Source organism: Tympanuchus pallidicinctus, unplaced genomic scaffold, assembly GCF_026119805.1.
Source record: "Tympanuchus pallidicinctus isolate F22 unplaced genomic scaffold, pur_lepc_1.0 scaffold7, whole genome shotgun sequence".
NCBI classification, from domain to species: Eukaryota; Metazoa; Chordata; class Aves; order Galliformes; family Phasianidae; genus Tympanuchus; species Tympanuchus pallidicinctus.
Genome location: NW_026294791.1, coordinates 16,094,492 through 16,111,018, shown reverse-complemented (window position 1 = coordinate 16,111,018; position 16,527 = coordinate 16,094,492). Strand labels below are relative to the sequence as shown.

The 16,527-nt window shown below is 40.0% G+C and overlaps 1 protein-coding gene across 3 annotated transcripts in view; it reads left to right on the top strand.

The window, feature by feature from the left end:
* The first annotated feature begins 5,349 nt into the window (after positions 1-5,349).
* Positions 5,350-16,527, top strand: part of ABCA4 (ATP binding cassette subfamily A member 4) — a 66,111-nt gene continuing 54,933 nt past the window's right edge. For 2 of the 3 annotated variants that reach the window (XM_052666400.1, XM_052666399.1), the window contains exons 1-5: positions 5,353-5,467; positions 9,376-9,469; positions 9,818-9,959; positions 11,898-12,037; positions 13,348-13,475. In XM_052666400.1, coding sequence (XP_052522360.1) covers positions 5,402-5,467; positions 9,376-9,469; positions 9,818-9,959; positions 11,898-12,037; positions 13,348-13,475 — 570 coding nt within the window. In that variant the 5' untranslated portion in view covers positions 5,353-5,401. Of the gene's footprint in view, positions 5,468-9,375; positions 9,470-9,817; positions 9,960-11,897; positions 12,038-13,347; positions 13,476-16,527 lie in introns of all 3 variants that reach the window. The other variant, XM_052666401.1, reaches the window with a different exon arrangement.

Sequence of the window (16,527 nt, the reverse complement as noted above, 5' to 3'; positions counted from 1 at the left end):
GCAGAGCACAACCTCCGTAATTCCCTGACCTAATTAGTGGTGACGGCTGTTTGTTTAGCGGGGCCCCTAAAGCGGCCGGAGCTGCCCTTCTGACGGCATCTTTCCAAAGGCAAGTGTTGTTTGCATCTGAGGAAAAATCTTAGGGAGTATCAGCTTGTGAGGAGAGAGGGCGTCGTGCTCATCCCAACAGAGAGGGAGGATTTTTATTCAGGAGCTGAAAGTTGTGGGTTGCGCTGTTGTGCACGGAGCGCAGGATTAAGGCAAGCTCCTTATGCTGAGCGGTGTCAGTCGGCACCTGCAGCGCGGCTTTCTTTGCAGCGGAGCTGGACGTTCCTTCAGAAACCTTGCTCTTCAGCACTGCTCGCACATGAGGTAAGCTTTGGAGGTGGAGTTCCCAGTTCTTGTTGCTTGTATTTAAGTAGTCCTTGTTATGCTTGCAAATCCGTGAATTAATTGGCTTTTGTAGTAGAGGCCTGAATGGGTCATCTGAAAGCTTACAAGAAATGTCCTGTAAATGCTGCTAGTGTGCATTTGCTGTATTTTAGTTTAGGTCATGTTTGTATTTTTTTAAAGTGACTCCTCTACACGCTACCGTGATTCACAGCACAGGGATCCCAGAGCGTGCAAACCTGACTGGGTTGGGATGAGGCTGCACTGAGATGTGCTGTGGCAGTGCCCGGTGTGCTGCAGCCGTTCATGTGCCTTCGTTCTGCTTTCAGGAGCTCACCTGAAGTTACGTGCAGGCACCACATCTGGGCACTGGGCTCTGAGCTCTCGCTGTTCTGCTCTACAGATGTGCTTCTGTCAGGCCATCATGCTTGTCAGTGGAGGCAGACTAATTGTGTTGGGAAAAAGGGACAAGTCACTTCTATTTTGCATTAGCGAAGTAGGGAAGTTCTGATACTTACAACTAATGCTGTTTTATTTAAACATGTCAACGTGGAAATACATCGCACAGCAGGAGGCTTTAGAACTAAGGTTTATATCTGCACTTCCTCTTTGTAAAGGGATATGAGTTCAATTTCTAATAGAAATTGGATGGAATCCTTGAAAGAATTCTCACAGATGGAAGAAAAATCCATCCTAAATCTTGCAAAACATGAAGTATTTGAGAAGGGTGAACGTGAGGGAAAAAAAACTCCCTCCTCAGCTCCTGCTTGGTAGCTGAGTGTCTATGTGAGTAAATCAGCTTATGGCAGATGTAGAAAGCATTCCTGCCAAGTTTGTGCCTGGTATGCTGTGTGTTTAACCATGGTACACCTTGCATAGATAGGGGTAATTAGTCCACTGCTAAGCCTGCGTGTCACAGGACTTATTTAAGGTGCCCCATTTGCTTGTTTTGAAATCGAGAGGAATCTTTGTTAGATTCTTATCATCTTTGATTCTTAGAAATACGTGTCTTTCAGAAGGAAGTTTAAGTGGCTTTTCTCTGATTTCTTGCCAGTGCTTCTGAAGTCATTCTGTCTGCAACCTTATGAGCAGTACATTTTCTTCCATTTTCTGTACACTGATTTCTGTGCATCTTGTTCTTTGCCATCTGTTCAAGTGTCACCATTCACTTCCCTTTCTCTCTCTTTTCTATAATTCTTTCACTAGCTACCATAACAAGAAATTGACCTACTTGACACAACTGCATGTTCTTGTCCTTCAAGTCACATCTTATCTGAAACACATCAGGAAAAAATCTGAGAAACTTTTCACTTGGGTTTTCCACAGGAATTTAGGATAACTGAATGCAGAACTTAAGTCAGAAGACTCCATCCTGTCTGTGTAGATGCAGTTCTCTCTATGTGCACACAACTATTTATTCACTTCTCTGTATAAGTATTCCATAGGATGGAATGTTATAGAATATAATGTGTAGTACACTGTAGTGCTCTACAACATTAACTGTTAGGAAAAAAAATAAAGGAAGCCAGAGAGTAAATGGATTTTTTATTTTTTTTTTCTGCGTGTGGGAATTTGAAAGAATCTTCCTACAGTTCAGTGCTGATAGGAACAAGTTGTTTTTGTAGATCCCCACACCAAGCCCCCAGGAAGGAGAGCCAGTTCCTGTAAAAACAGAATTAGTAAAACAATTTTATATATGCCATGGGCATAAATCACATCCCTTAAACCTGTTATCTTCGGGCAGCAAGCGTGTGCCATTCTAAATACTAACAGTCTTGATTTGCATTACCTTCTGAAAAGCTGAGTAAGTTCACAAGTGTGGGGGTTTTTCCAGTTTTTAGGAGAGGCATTAATGTCTTTACTGTTAAACTTCATTTTTTTGTAACTGAATTTCTTCTAAATGCCTGTACTGTTCCTAATTGCAGTTGTTTCAAGCCATCACTGATCTTGTGGGCAGAATGCTGCTGCCTTTAAGAATGAAGATGTATCTACACCATGACTAATCACTTCAGAAGCTGAGCCCATGTGGAGCTCTCAGGGCACTGTTTCTAGGCACTATCTTTATCATGGACCTCCTCCATTACTTCATTGTAGTGTTTTCTACATAAATTAGTATTCTACATAAATTAGTAAAGTTAAACCCTGACAATATATTTCTATGTTACTCCTCTTGAGTGATGCCCAGTTAGGAAAGAATATTTCTGGCTTGGAAATGAGTCACTCGTTATTTACTGTTTTGCTACAGAATCTGAAGTTTATCAGAAAAATCTAGATTTTCTAGGGCAAGTATTAACAGGCATTCTGTCTGGCAATTCTAATCCCATTTATGGCCTTACATTGCAGTTGTTCTTTTTGCTAACTGTAAGACTGGAAGTTAGAAGATAATACAGGTATGTTATACATTAAAAACAGCATAGGAACATGAGCTAACAGACTGTGCGCTGTGAGGAAATCTCTCCGTGAGATTGAAAAAACATGTTGGATAGTTCGTTAATGAGCCGAGAAGTGGAGATGCCAGGCCATTGGCAGAGTACAGATTGTATGGCCTTGACATGAAGGCTTGCTTTCTCTTTCACAGCAGTTGTACAAAGACTGCAGTGTCTGGGGTTTAGAAAAGGGTAAGAGGAGCTGGAAAAAAACTGTTCATTTATTTAACTGTAGGATTCATTCTTGAGAACAGCAACAGGTTTAAGAGTCCTGAGTGTAATGTGAAAGCACCAGGGAGCTGTCTGACTGCCCACAGTCCGCAGCTCAGCAGAGAACCTCAGTGGGAACTCTTAAGGAGCTGCAGGTGCCACTTTAATGGCAATAGCAAGGTGGTTTCTGGAGCTGCCTGCAATCAAATATAGGATCGTTTCCAAGTGAGAATGTTCTTAGAAGGCATCAGTCTGTTCAGGTGCAGGAGCTGCTGTAAACAACATTAGTGCCAGAGTCTTGTCTTCAAGCTCAGCCAGTCTTTTTTTCCTGGACTGTAAGCCTTCCAACAGTTAAGTTCTCAGAAATGTTCTGGACTGGGTGAGTGTCCAAAGAGTATGATGTGCTTTTCCTCAATTAATGAGCATGAGAGGGAAAAAAGGTGAACGCTAGTGTCTAAATTTTAGTTTTTTCTGTCTTTAGTCCACATGCAAGAATCAAGTGATCGATCTGAACTGGCTTCCTAGTGTCAGCTCTGAGGAAAATGGTAGAGGGGTCTGGAGCACAAGTCTTAGGAGGAACAGCTGAAGGGACTGGGATTGGTTGGTTTGGAGAAGAGGAGGCTCAGGAGAGAGCTCCCTGCAACTCCCTGCAAGGAAGCTGTGGTGAGGTGGGAGTCAGCCTCTTTTTCTGGGTAACCAGAAATAAGACTGGAGAGAATGGCCTCGAGTTGCACCAGAGCAAGAAGTGCACGCCTTCAAACCAGGAAGCGTTAATCTGTTTACTTTCTGTAACGGCAGTTGCATTTTGTAACTAATCTCATTCCCTGTGGAACTTGAATCATTACAATTGGAGTGACCCTGAAAACTGCATGAAATGGTTGGCCTACAAAACATAGAAAATGCTGCAACTTCTGTCACCGTCAGTTTTACATATGTTTAGTTTTTTTTTTCTGTAGACTTGATGTCTTGTTATTTGATCCCCAGTAAGCAACACAGCCAACTGTAGCTAAGCAAGGTCTCAGGTATCCTGATCCAGACCTTTTACATGCTCAGTATGCCAGAAGAGATCTTCATGCTTTTTGGGAACTTTTCCAGTAAGGTTAGTAAGGACTCAAGCCAGTCCTCCCCAGTGCTGTCCTCTCCCTTCCTGGATGATTAAAATGTGCACCTGAGATGATTTTCTGTAATTATCAAAGAAATATTACCAATTTCTGTGTCAACTAATATTATGTTGAAAGATTAGGCTAGTGTATTCTGATGTGCTATCCAAGCCTTGCCTCTTAAAACCAAACAAAATCTCTCCCACTTAATAGGTATTTAAAAAAAATTCTAGAATAGTGACAAGATTGTCTCAACAAACCATCAAATCTAGAGCAGTCTCGTCTGTGCAGTTCTTGATAGAGAACCTGGATAACCTCCAGCAATCAGGTTTTTGTCATAATTATTGTCATTACGAAGAGTCTTCTAATGTCTAACTTGCATCTCCTTTTCCACTTGCTCTCAATCACTCACCATTCAAGAAGAAACTACTCTCTAATCATTTAAATCCCAGAAGGCAGCTGTGAGTATGAAGTTGATATATAGAGCAAGTTTAAATGGTTTCTTTGTTTTAAAACAGGTCCCTATGTTTGAAAGGCACCTGTTTTGACTTATATGTCCAGTTCTCTTTTTCCTTTTGAAGGTAAAATGTGTGGTGATGAAAATATGGCATGAGGCTAGAAAGCAGATCATGCAATGATTTATATTCAGTCAAATCGCTGTTAAAGTGTTCCGGGAGTTTTTTTATTTGAAAGTACATCAATCTGAGATCATGGGGTATATTTTTTGTTGGTTTTGTTGCGTTTCTTTGCAGCAAAATTAATTTGTCTATATAAAATCCATTCCAAGCCATGCTAGTCAGTACACATTTACAGTGCCTAAATAGAAAGTCTGATTCTGCTCTGTTATCATAGCTAGTTTTTAATGTTACACTAATGTTCGGTTCATCTTTTCTTTGAAAAATTATTTTGAAAGCACTGATTTAATCTGATAACTGATGCAACAGTTAATTGCTTGCATTACTTGCAAGTCCCTGGACAGTGCTAGTGGCACTTTTTTGTTTGAAAGAAATGCTTTTCTTATGTCCTGTTTTTTGATGCTGATAAAATGTGCTGCAGGAAACAGTCTCCAAACAAAGGAAAGGCAGAGGTTTTTTATGTATAATGTATCAAGTGCAAAATGAAGTGAAGCGGATAATGACAGGAACCAATTTCTATGATAACACAGTCTTAAAATAAGAACAGAAAACTGTTATTTTTCTCAGTTTGAAGTGGTGGCTGAAAAAATGTTGATGTGTCCTTTATTGTAGATTAACCAGGGACAGCTGATACAGAAGCATGAGCTTCCTAAGGCAAATCAGACTTCTACTCTGGAAGAACTGGATCCTCCGAAAAAGGCAAAAGGTAAAAATTTTGTTACTGGACTTCGGCTTTGGGCGTGCAGACCCTTGGATGAACTGATTAGTGGAACATTTGTCAGCCTAGAAAAACAACCAATTCCTCCATCAGATAAGTCTGGGATCTTGTTTGGTACAGTTTACAAGGCCGTTTTTAACCCACCGAGCATAGAGAAATGTTTGTTTGTTTAAATAGGACAACATACAAGGGGAATAGCTGTGGGCAGTAATAGTTTGTCAGGTTGGGAAAATGCTGTGGGTGCTGCTCAGCTCAGGGAGACTTGATTCCTAATTTCAGATTTGCTCCTCATGCCCAACTGCTCCCACATGTGAATCTAGTTAGAGTCTGACACTCACATGAAATTGTTTATTTTTAATATGCTTGAATAGCATGATAAATAAATTGAAAGTCAGAAGTACTTTGAATCCTTTCAAATCCTTCTAGATCTTGTGAAACTCAGAGCAGATTTTTCTATAACTTTCTACCATATTTCATTCTTTCTTCTTTTTCTTAGCCAAATTTTCTTAGAGTCAAAGCCTCCAGTCTTGGTCCTCTGATACACTCAAATATACAGTGACTACTTCCGTTAAGGTAATTTTCAGGGAGAGCTTCCTATGAGCTCCTATACAGAAAGTCCACTCATTTCAAACTGAAAATAATAAAGGAGAGCACTTGGTTATGTGTGCAGCTGGAGCAGTCAAGGGGATTGTTCTGCTTTGATAACAAAGATCAGCAGTGCCAGAATGAGTCAGGGGAAGAGGTGAAATGGTTAATTATGCTGACGTCACTTTTTTCTGTGCCATCATATTGTGGGAGCTGTAACAAAAAATTTATCCAGAGCTGTTTCAGTTCTTGGTCAAAATCAGATGGAATCTTCCTCTAACAGTCATAGCTATTTTGCTGATGGAGCTGAGACAGTCCACTTTCCAAACCATTTTCTTGTTCACACTTGGGTGATTGCTTGCTTGCTTTTGATTGATATTAAATACCGAAAATGTTATCGTGTAAAACTGCAGTCGCTGTTTTGTTCACTTCCATAAGTTTTAAAGACATTCCCAGTGACTCAGGCTGGAAGTTACAGGGTCAAAGGGTTATCTGATTCTTTTTTTCCACTGACAAATTGAATGTGCATTCTTTCATATCTTCCCTGCAGACTTGGTCTCACAGTTTGCATTATGAGCTAAAGCTGATGCATGCAACATTGACAACTTGTGTTTTAATGCGGTATGAAATTCGCCAATCCATTCTTAACCTAAATTACAGCAGGTATAAGGACACCTTTGCAAAACTAGACTAATTACTGATGGCCAAGGAGTTGTCATAGCTTGACTCTCAAGTTCAGAAAAACGTGCACCCCAACAAAAGAAAATCCATGTGTTTCTGATCTTTGAGTGTTTATGCTGAGAGAACTGAAACATAGTTTTTTAATTTTTTGCAAATGGATCTTTGCACTCAGTGTTTTCAATGTGCGAAATATTATTTGATTTTAGCAAACCTATACAGACATTTCATTTAGAATTATTAGCTGTGTTTTGGATTTTTTTTTCTTAATTATGTTTTTCCTATAGAAATTTCAAAACTGCTAATCTTGTAATTTCTAGGTGTTACCGGAGGTCCCTTTCTGTGCTGATCATTCCTAGCTTTTAAGTGTAAAGAAATATGTTCTCTTCTCTGAAGGGGCAAAACAATTTTAAAATTGAGTCAGTAAAAATTATTCTGTTTTTTGCTTATACAAACCTACTTGCTTATTTGTCCACTGAGACAAACAAGGTAGCCAAAACAAAAATCTGTAACATCAGAAGCAGCTACAAGAATGTGTTCTGGGAAAATGAGCCTTGCTTTAGGCAACCATCGTGCAGTACCATAAACTGGGAGGCACGCCCAATCTTTTACCATAGTTCACCATTTACCCTAATTCATAAGAGGAAAGGGTTCCTCACAGTTAACAGATGATCTGCAGCCAATTTAGCCTCATCAGATATATAGAATCACATGACTGAGCTTGATCCATCGCAGGTCCATGTGGGTATTACATGTCTCTGTGTGTATTGCTAGGATTTCTGCTCTTTATCTCATGATTCTGTGGGGTTATGGGCTGTTCTCTAAGCCTTCCTAGTGGGTACTGAGATAGCTCTACGACTTCAAGAAAAGAACTACAGGAAAGTATCAGAAGGCCAACAGCTCTTTATCTGTCCTCATCACACAACACACTGTTTAACAACTTGAATGGAGGCTTTCCTTTTGCTTTAGCCTTCAGTCCCACCCTAGCTAGTTAGCTCAGAGAGAAGGTAATACTGAATTCAAATCTGAGGATTTTGTTTTTCCTGTGAATGGAGCAAGATCCTCCTTCTGAGCAATAACCCAGTTTTACCTGCAACAAAAACAACTGAGTAATCTTCTCCAGTTCTTATCCCTCTTGAGTTGATTTGCACAGTGCTTGTCCCAAATGTCATGTTTACTGGTTATGTTGGTGCTAATCAGACCCTGTGGACACACTTGGTATCAAGAACGGCTTATAATACTGTACAGCTGTGCAGTGGCAGACTTCCTAGGCTAATAATTTGGTCATCTGCCCTTTACTGCTAGCAAGATTTTGTCTGACTTTAAAAATATGAGGCATCGTATCTTCTTAGGTGATGGGATTTTCTGTGTTTCTTTTCTGTTTGTTTAAAACAAGCAAACAAACAACAACCTTGAGACAAAGTGTGAAGTAGGAAACAGTTGCCTGGTGTAAATCTTTCTACTTTTTTTTTTGCCAAAATCATAGCTGGTCTTAATTGAAGCTATTGGAGTTACAGTGGAAAAAGTAGGACAGCTTCAAAACCCTGTTCTTAGTTGTTCTTTGGAGTACCTTTTGCCCTGCGTGCCTCAGTCTGAAAGAGGGAGAAAAACAAGCAACAAAACCCATGTTCGTGCGTGACCCATTTTTTATTCTGCTGCTGTATGCATTACTGTTGCATATTTTGTATCTGATGGTGGAAGAGAGAGTAAAGGAAAGGAGGTAGTGAGGGTTTTCCTGCCACCTGTACTACAACCCAGCTTTGGAAAGAGTTTGTCTTGTAGGGTGAGGAAAAAAGTGCCATGTAAATGCGCACAAGAGGCCCATAGCTGATTCCGAGAGCCCAAAGCCTGTATCACAAGATCAAAGGGTTGTAGTTTCAAACCCCTGCCAAAACACAGAGACAATAGAACTGAAAAACAGGAGTGGAGGAAACAGCCTGAAAATCCAGGCAGGATGTTGCTCTGTAGTGAAGTAGTGCTGTTGGCTTTTTCATCATGGCTATCAAGTGTATTCAGAGTCCTGGGCAATAAAGTGGTCTTGGATGGGCAATTACACATTGTTGAATATGACACTTGATTTCAATATATACATTTCCACCAGTATTGGAAAATGAATATAATGTTGAAGTGAGTGGTGTTGAAAAGAGGCAAAAGTAAAGATTAAGAAATGTAGGCTTCTGCAAAAGTCTCTACACTGTGCCAGAAGCCTACTACTGAGGACAACAGTGCAAAAAGCATGGATAAAATCCCTATTTACCTATTGCATCACAGCTTGTTTTACTGTATTTTTAGAGTCATCCATGTTGTGAAAGAATTATTTAGATCTACATCTAGTTTGCCTGGCAGCTTATTACTGTCTACGTCTTTTTATCACAGTCAGTATCCTTAAACACTTTTTTAGTAGATGTGAGAAAGCCACTGAGTTGATGCTGATGCTTCACAGGGTTCTGATGAAATCCTAGCCTTTTCTGAGTGTCCTTTCAAAGTGGTGGAATAGGAAAGGATAACCATGGGCACATGCTGCACTGGGTATTGCCACTATGATAAAAGGCCTCAGCTCTCTAATCTGTAGTGACTCTCTGCAGGATTTATCTGTAAAATTTGTTTTGAATAGATTTTTTTTTTTTTTCCAGCTTCGCATTCTGGTGGAGCTTATATGGCCTCTGTCATTATTTCTTGCCCTGGTCTGGCTGAGGAAAGCTAATCCACTCTATCGCCAACATGAATGTAAGACATTTTAATACTCTGTCTTGTGCTAGATAATGCCTAGGACATCTCGGACAGGTGCACTGGGCCTGTTTGCTAAGTGTTATTCTCTAATGGCAAAAAGACACGCTCTGCTGCAAGCATTTTAGTTATTTATAGCCACGTATCGGGAGAATTAATTATGAGTGAAATAAAAGCTTGAGTTCTCCTGAGATACTTTATGGTTGGGTTTAACATAAGGTCTCAAGATTCTTTCAAGTTGTAGGTAGCTATAATTTTGTTGTTGACAAATACGTTGAGCCCATAATAGTATTAAGATTCACACAGACTGCATCAGAAAAGACACTTTTTTTTTTCTCCATATTCCAGGTCACTTCCCAAACAAGGCGATGCCATCCGCAGGAACGCTGCCATGGTTACAAGGCATCTTCTGTAACATGAACAATCCTTGTTTCCGCAGCCCAACCCGTGGAGAGAGTCCAGGTGTTGTGTCCAACTACAACAATTCCATGTAAGCAGAGCTCTGTGTCTAAAATGGGGGTTGCCATAATGCAGGCCTGCTAAGCAATTGCTGATAGCTTGCCCTTGACACCTATTGAACCTGTTGGCACTTAGTGGGTGATATGAGGAGAAAGGATGAAGTATCTTCATCCTACCTAGATTGATCCTTCAGTGTACTGAGGATAGTTTATAGAATTGTTCTGTGTTGCAAGCAAAAGAGGAAAGGGGAGCACTTAGGACAACAGGATGCAACTACTAAAAGACAAAAAAAAAAAAATAAAAATCTGTTCTAACAAGTCAGTTTCATTCCAACAGTGATCAACAATGTCAGAATGGAGCTCATGGTGGTTGGTTGATGCCTTTTTCAAAGGAATTTAGTTCCACTAGTCTCTACAGAACATGTATTCATATGATAAAATCATCTTTTTTATTGCCTGCTGTTCATTGACTGTTTCAAGATAAATATTTCTGAGTACGAAGCTTCTAAGCTTTCTTTTCTCATGAGTTAAGCTGAGTTAAGCTGTTACCCCTGAATGATGGCTTTCATGAAGTAGCAGCAAGAGATAGTCTGCTCTACCACTTCTCGTATAGCACTTGTTCTGGCTATACGTTTGAGAGATTTTAACCAGCACAGTAACTTTCAGATACTAAGGTAAGTAATAAGACAGGAGAATGGGAGATTTCTGGACTGTTGATGAAAAAGGGCTGTGGGAATGCTTCGGTGCCTTGTTGGTTGTAGCTGAGTTGTGAGAGGCAGCATATAGTGGACAAAGACTCTTAGAGTGAAAACTCGTTAGGAAAAAAATAATTCCAAATCTCCCTTTTGAGCATCCAATGAGTTAGCAATGCCAGTGCTATCAAGGCTCCGCTAGCATTTAATTCCATGGCTTGATGTTAAATTAGATTTTTGTGTTTTGTTCCTAGTGAACAGGATTTAAAATAATCAACTGAGCTTTTTGAGAGTACAGCCAGTCACACAGTGAAGTTAAAAGTTTGTTTTATATATATATTCTGACTTTTCTCAGTTGCTTATTGCAGAGTGAACTGTCCCTTTGTGAGTCAGAATAAATTCAGCGCATTACAAAGGAAGCAAATACATTGTGTTTTCTGAAAGAATTTTGTCCTTCCTGTTTGCTGTTTCCTGTAAGCTAAAAAAGTCTTGAGGACTGGGACTTACCATTCCATATATGGAAAGCATAGCTGTTAAAGAAATGCAGTGCTTCTTAACAGGTATTAGTTCAAATTCTGTCTCTGTTTTACAGCAGAAGGAAAAGAAGCCTGTGACATTTAGTTCCTAGATGTGCTTAACCACCTCTGCTCCTAATAAGATTTTTTTCATACTTGTTTATGAACACAGGACCTGACTGCATCTTTGCTTGAAATGTATGTCTTAACCCAGAACAGCTGCCTTTGGTAAAACTGGGCACTGCTGTTCTCCCACTTCTAGAAGAAATGTACTTCATTGTACTTAAAGAAAGGACTTAAAAAGCTACTACCACATTAGAAGGGTCTGAACTGAGAGAGGGAGGAGGATTCTTTATCTGGTGATTTTATGTCACTTATCCAGCTGAGCAGGGCTGTGTGGACCATTTTACTGCCAAAGCTGATCTTTAGTCATAACTGGAGCATATTTGCACGACAAATATGGAGTGCTGTATGGGAAGGTCCGGTCTCCCCAAAAGTGTGTGGTAATGTAAGTGTAGGAGAGGCCAGCCTTCTGCCACACAAGTAGCCCTCTGAACCATGTGGATTCCCATATCTAACTGAATTCACGGAAAGTACTTTCTTGTCACCAGAAAATTGAGCTTTGAGTTTCAAGGATGAAGATAAATTAACTTTTTCTCCTCATCCCTACCACAGAAAAAGTAAAATTTGAAAGTATATATATAAAGTGTTCATAATAGTCATCAGTCTTAAATTATCATTGGTTGCTTATTTCTTCTTTCAGTCTTGCAAGAGTATATAAAGATGCTCAGGAGCTCTTACTGGAAGCCCCTGAAATCCACGACCTTGGCAGAGTCTGGGAAGAACTGATCATTATGACTCAGTTTATGGAAACAATGAGAACAAATCCTGAAAGAATTGCAGGTAATTGTTTTCTATGTGTCCTTTAGACCACTGAATTTTGCCTTACGAAATCCATCTAGTAATTACTATGCAGGGACTAACAATAACTTAATGTGTTTCACATTTGACTGTGACTATTCTTACTGTTTGAGAAGGTAACCGAAAATTCATTAACTAGTGGCTTGAAAAAACAAAACAAAACGAAAACATTTGAGAGAGAATTATCTGGCTTCATGTCAGAAAAGCATGAAGAGCGATGGGTTTGCTAAAAGATCAGACCCCGTAGTTTGAGGGGTTTGTCTTTGCATCCTGTATATACTTAGCAACCAGAAAATAGCACATTGCTCCCAGTTCCTATGAAATACAAAGTTAATGTTGTTTTGGAAACTATTTTTAATGTGTGTAATTAAATTAAAAAAAAATTGGTTCCAGAGCAAAAGTAACAAACTGTGAATAGCCACTTTTATTTGTATAGGAAAATGTTCTGTGTAATTAACTATATGTGTTCTGTGTGTGTATGCATTGCTTTCTATCATTGCCTGTAAAAATCCTTAACAGAATATTACAGTTGCAGTGCTGAAAAATGAAAAATTACCAGATGCCAGAACGAAGACTGCTCCTTTTCTTGATTCCTTAAACCAGATTCACCTCTTGAATCCTCCTTTCTTGACCCACTCTCCCCCCTCTCCTTCCCCTATGCCTTGGTACCAGGAAGGGCATCAGAGAAAACACAAGAGACAGGCACTTGATAATGTTTTCAGTGTTTACTGCTTGAATGGATACATGGAGGAGCAATTGCTTCTCAAAGGAAAATAAAAAGTTTTGCTTGTGAAAGATTTTTAAGGGCTGTTTTTGCAAAAACTGTAAAATCGAGTTAAATAGATAAAATTATCAACAGTAAATGATAAACTAATGTAAGTGTAAAGGGCTGACTGAAATTATTTACACAAGGCCCAGCAGAAGGGACTGTAACACTAACAATAATAGCATGCTTCGATCTGAACATGCGAAATAAAGCAGAAAAAAGGCAGAGGCTTTCAAATGCAATTAGGGATGCTATCAGTACTTCTATTTCTGAAGCCTACTCTGAAGCATCTTTGAGAAATCAGATGTAGAGAGTTTTAGCAGTGAGTATTTTCTTAATACTCATTCTCTAGCATTCTCTAGCAAAATATTAAAATTATTTTGAATTTTAAAAGTAGTTTTGGACCCCATTAGTCACTGGTGAGCCAAAATACGTAATTTTTGCAGGTTTAAACTAGGATTTGAGATGCTCTTTAACTTCCTTTATCTGGCATTTCACTTATCCCTGTACTCTTTTCTTTATCCAGGAAGAGGAATAAGAATTCTAGACATTTTGAAAGATGGGGAGATTCTCACTTCCTTCTTACTGGAAAACCTTGGCCTTCCTGATGCAGTTGTTTTCCAGCTTGTTAATGCTCAAGTGCGCCCTGAACAGGTGGGTGGAATACAAAAGCTACCAGTTACCTGCCTGAAATACAGCCTCTTGAGTTGTATATGCAAAGTAGCTTCAGTGGGGACTTCACTCTATATACCTGCTTTAGTGGCTGCATATTTTTTATGGACCTAGAAGAATGCTTTTTGTCTTGACAGTTTTAAACTGAAGGAGGGATGGTTTAGATTAGATATCAGGGAAAGTTTTTCACATAGGTAACCTTGCCTGTGGCAGGGAGGCTGGAGCTTGATGATGTTTGGGGTCCCTTCCAATCCAAATCATTCCGTGATTCTATGGGTATTTTGCATATGTATTAAATAGAGGTATTTTGTTTGATGCCATAATTGCTCCTGAACAGCAAGATATTAAGAAATGGTACTGACAAATAATGTGTATGTCCTTGTGATCAAAGACTTCTCAAAAGCAGAAGGTAGTTGTTCAGGTTTTTTTGGGACAACTGCTCTGATGATTAACAGCAGAAAACAATTTTCAGGCTCCTAATTTTATGTTTAAATTTTCTGCCCCAATGCCAGCAAAGTAGTGTTCTGACCTTAGTGGTGGAGTGTGAAAGCAGACCTAATTTTTTTGGATTCCAGCTGAATAACAAACCCACTCAGAAAATTCACAGTGAAAACTGCAGGTCAGATCAGTCCTGTAGCAGCTAAACGGTGGATTGTGTTTGACCAAGTCTAGGCTGTCTCTGCAACTGTGTGTACTGGTATGTGGGAGTCGAGGGGAATGTTGAATTAGTGAATGAATGTTGCTGAATCAGAACTCTGGAACTATTTCTACACTGTGTTAGTGTGTGGATTGAAACAAATGAATAACTGAGGCTCAAAATTCAATTCTTTTTCACCATCACATAAAACGCAAATGCTAGAACTGTGTGCAGCCAAAAAGGGAGGAGATTAATGATCTTGCATTCAGTGTCTTTTGTGCCCCACCGATTCCAGATAGTTTGACTGGCTGCAGATCTTATCTGCTGTGTTCTTGATTAGTATCAAGAGAAGATCTCCCCACTCCTCACTTGGTCATGAAGCAATACCACAAGACCATAGCATAGCCAGCAGTATCAGTTGATACATCCAACTTGCTTTTACGTCTCTGTATCTGCGGAGACAGCAGAAAAATGTTTCCTTGCAGCTTCTGACAAGACAAATAAATATAGATACGCTGTTGGGCTTCTTTTTTCCTCCCTGCTGCCACTCCTCTTCTACATTAGAATTCTGCTGTCCCAGGAGAACTGTGTGCTGTTTTGTTAGACTATGTTAGCTGCCCAATGGCTTTCATTCATCTGCTGTTGAAAATCCTTCAGCTGCTAATGTATGCAGGACTGATGGCGCTTTCATCTCCGGAAGTATTCTTGAGGCCTGCTGGAACATATTGTCCTGCTGTATTCTCTGTGCTGCTGTAGAAAAAGATGCTGTTCTTTTTATACTAGGAATTTTTAAAAAATGAGCATCAGTTAAAGATGAAGCTGGCAGAAATCTGGTATTAAACACCACTTTCATTGTTCTGCATGATGTTTTCTTGTTAACGGCTATCACGGGTGTATAATGTCGTCTCACAGAAGCTGATTTACAGCTATGAGGAAAGAAAGTGCTATGAATGCTTTCTCCAAGAGCAATGGAATGAGGAAAATCTGATCTCATGGTTCTCAAAAGACTCTAAGAGAATTATTTTTAATGGCAATTGAATACTTACTCTGCTATGGGAAATAAATCACAATTCATAAAATCATAGAATGGCCTGGGTTGGAAGGCAATTCAAGGATCATCTAGTTCCAACTTCCCTGCCATGGGCAGGGTTTCCATCCACTAGATCAGACTGCCCAGAAACCCATCAAGGCTGGCCTTGAACACTGGCAGGAAAGGGACACCCACAACCTCTCTGGGCAGCCTGTGCCACTGCCTCACCACCCTCTGAGTGATGTAGGTATTGGAAAATGGCAATAAGCTCTCCCCAGAGCCTTCTCTTCCCCAGGGTAAACAATTGCAACTCCCTCAACCTTCCATCATAGAAGAAAAGCTCTGGTCATCTAATCAAATTTGTGGCCCTCCCCTGAACTCACTCTGACAGCTTTGCATCCTTCTTGTGCTGATTCCTGGGCCTGGATACAGTATACTCCAGATGGGGCCTCACAATCACCTGCCTCTCCCTGCTAGCCACCCCTCTTTTGACACAGCCCAGAACACCACTGGCGTTCCAGGCTGCAGGAACGCACTGCTGGTTCATGTCCAGATTTTCTTCTAGATCTTATTGATAAGACCAGCCCATTTAACTTGCTCATGGTTGGTTCTGGTCAAAGTCTCAGATCTTTGAGTGGAATACAGATCTGTGGTTGGCTTTAGCCTTTACCATAATAGCTCATCTCCAGTTCTTCATGCCACTCCACTCTGCCTGCATATCGCTAGACGCCCTTTCTCCTTGGCTGAAATGGAATGGAGCTGACTGAGCTAAAAGTAAGCTGAGAGCTTGTTTACAAGAGCCTGATTGCTGCCAACAGCTGGCTGCAGATCTAGGTCCCAGCTGCCTGGGAATGCAGGAAATGACACACAGAGCTGAAAACTAAACCTGATCAAACAGGCAACTAGCTGAAATAATAATTTGGACTTCATTGCTTTAGACAAAGTGACACATTGATTAAAAAAAAAGTATTGAACAGGTCCTCTGAGGACCTGTTTTTTTGAATCATTCTAAGATAAGGATAAGAGGCTGATGTTAAACACAATAAGTTCAGGAAAGATTGGCAACAACCCACCCTACCGGAAAAATTGGAAGGGCGGAGGTTTTATGTTTTTCTAAACACATCTGTTTGTGAACATTCTTGAAATGCAGCTACTGTTTGTAAATAACCTTTCTTTTTTCTGTGTTTAATCTCCTTCAATTATGTTAACGTCACAGTTTCCTCATTTCACAAATCAAAGTAAGATTCCCAGGTTGCCTCCCCGTGCAGCTCAGCTGTATTGCAGTTCATTGAATGGTAAGGACTATGCCAAGTCAGATGTGCACAGTTAAAAGAATGTTTTCTTTTCACATGCACCTTTCCAGAACT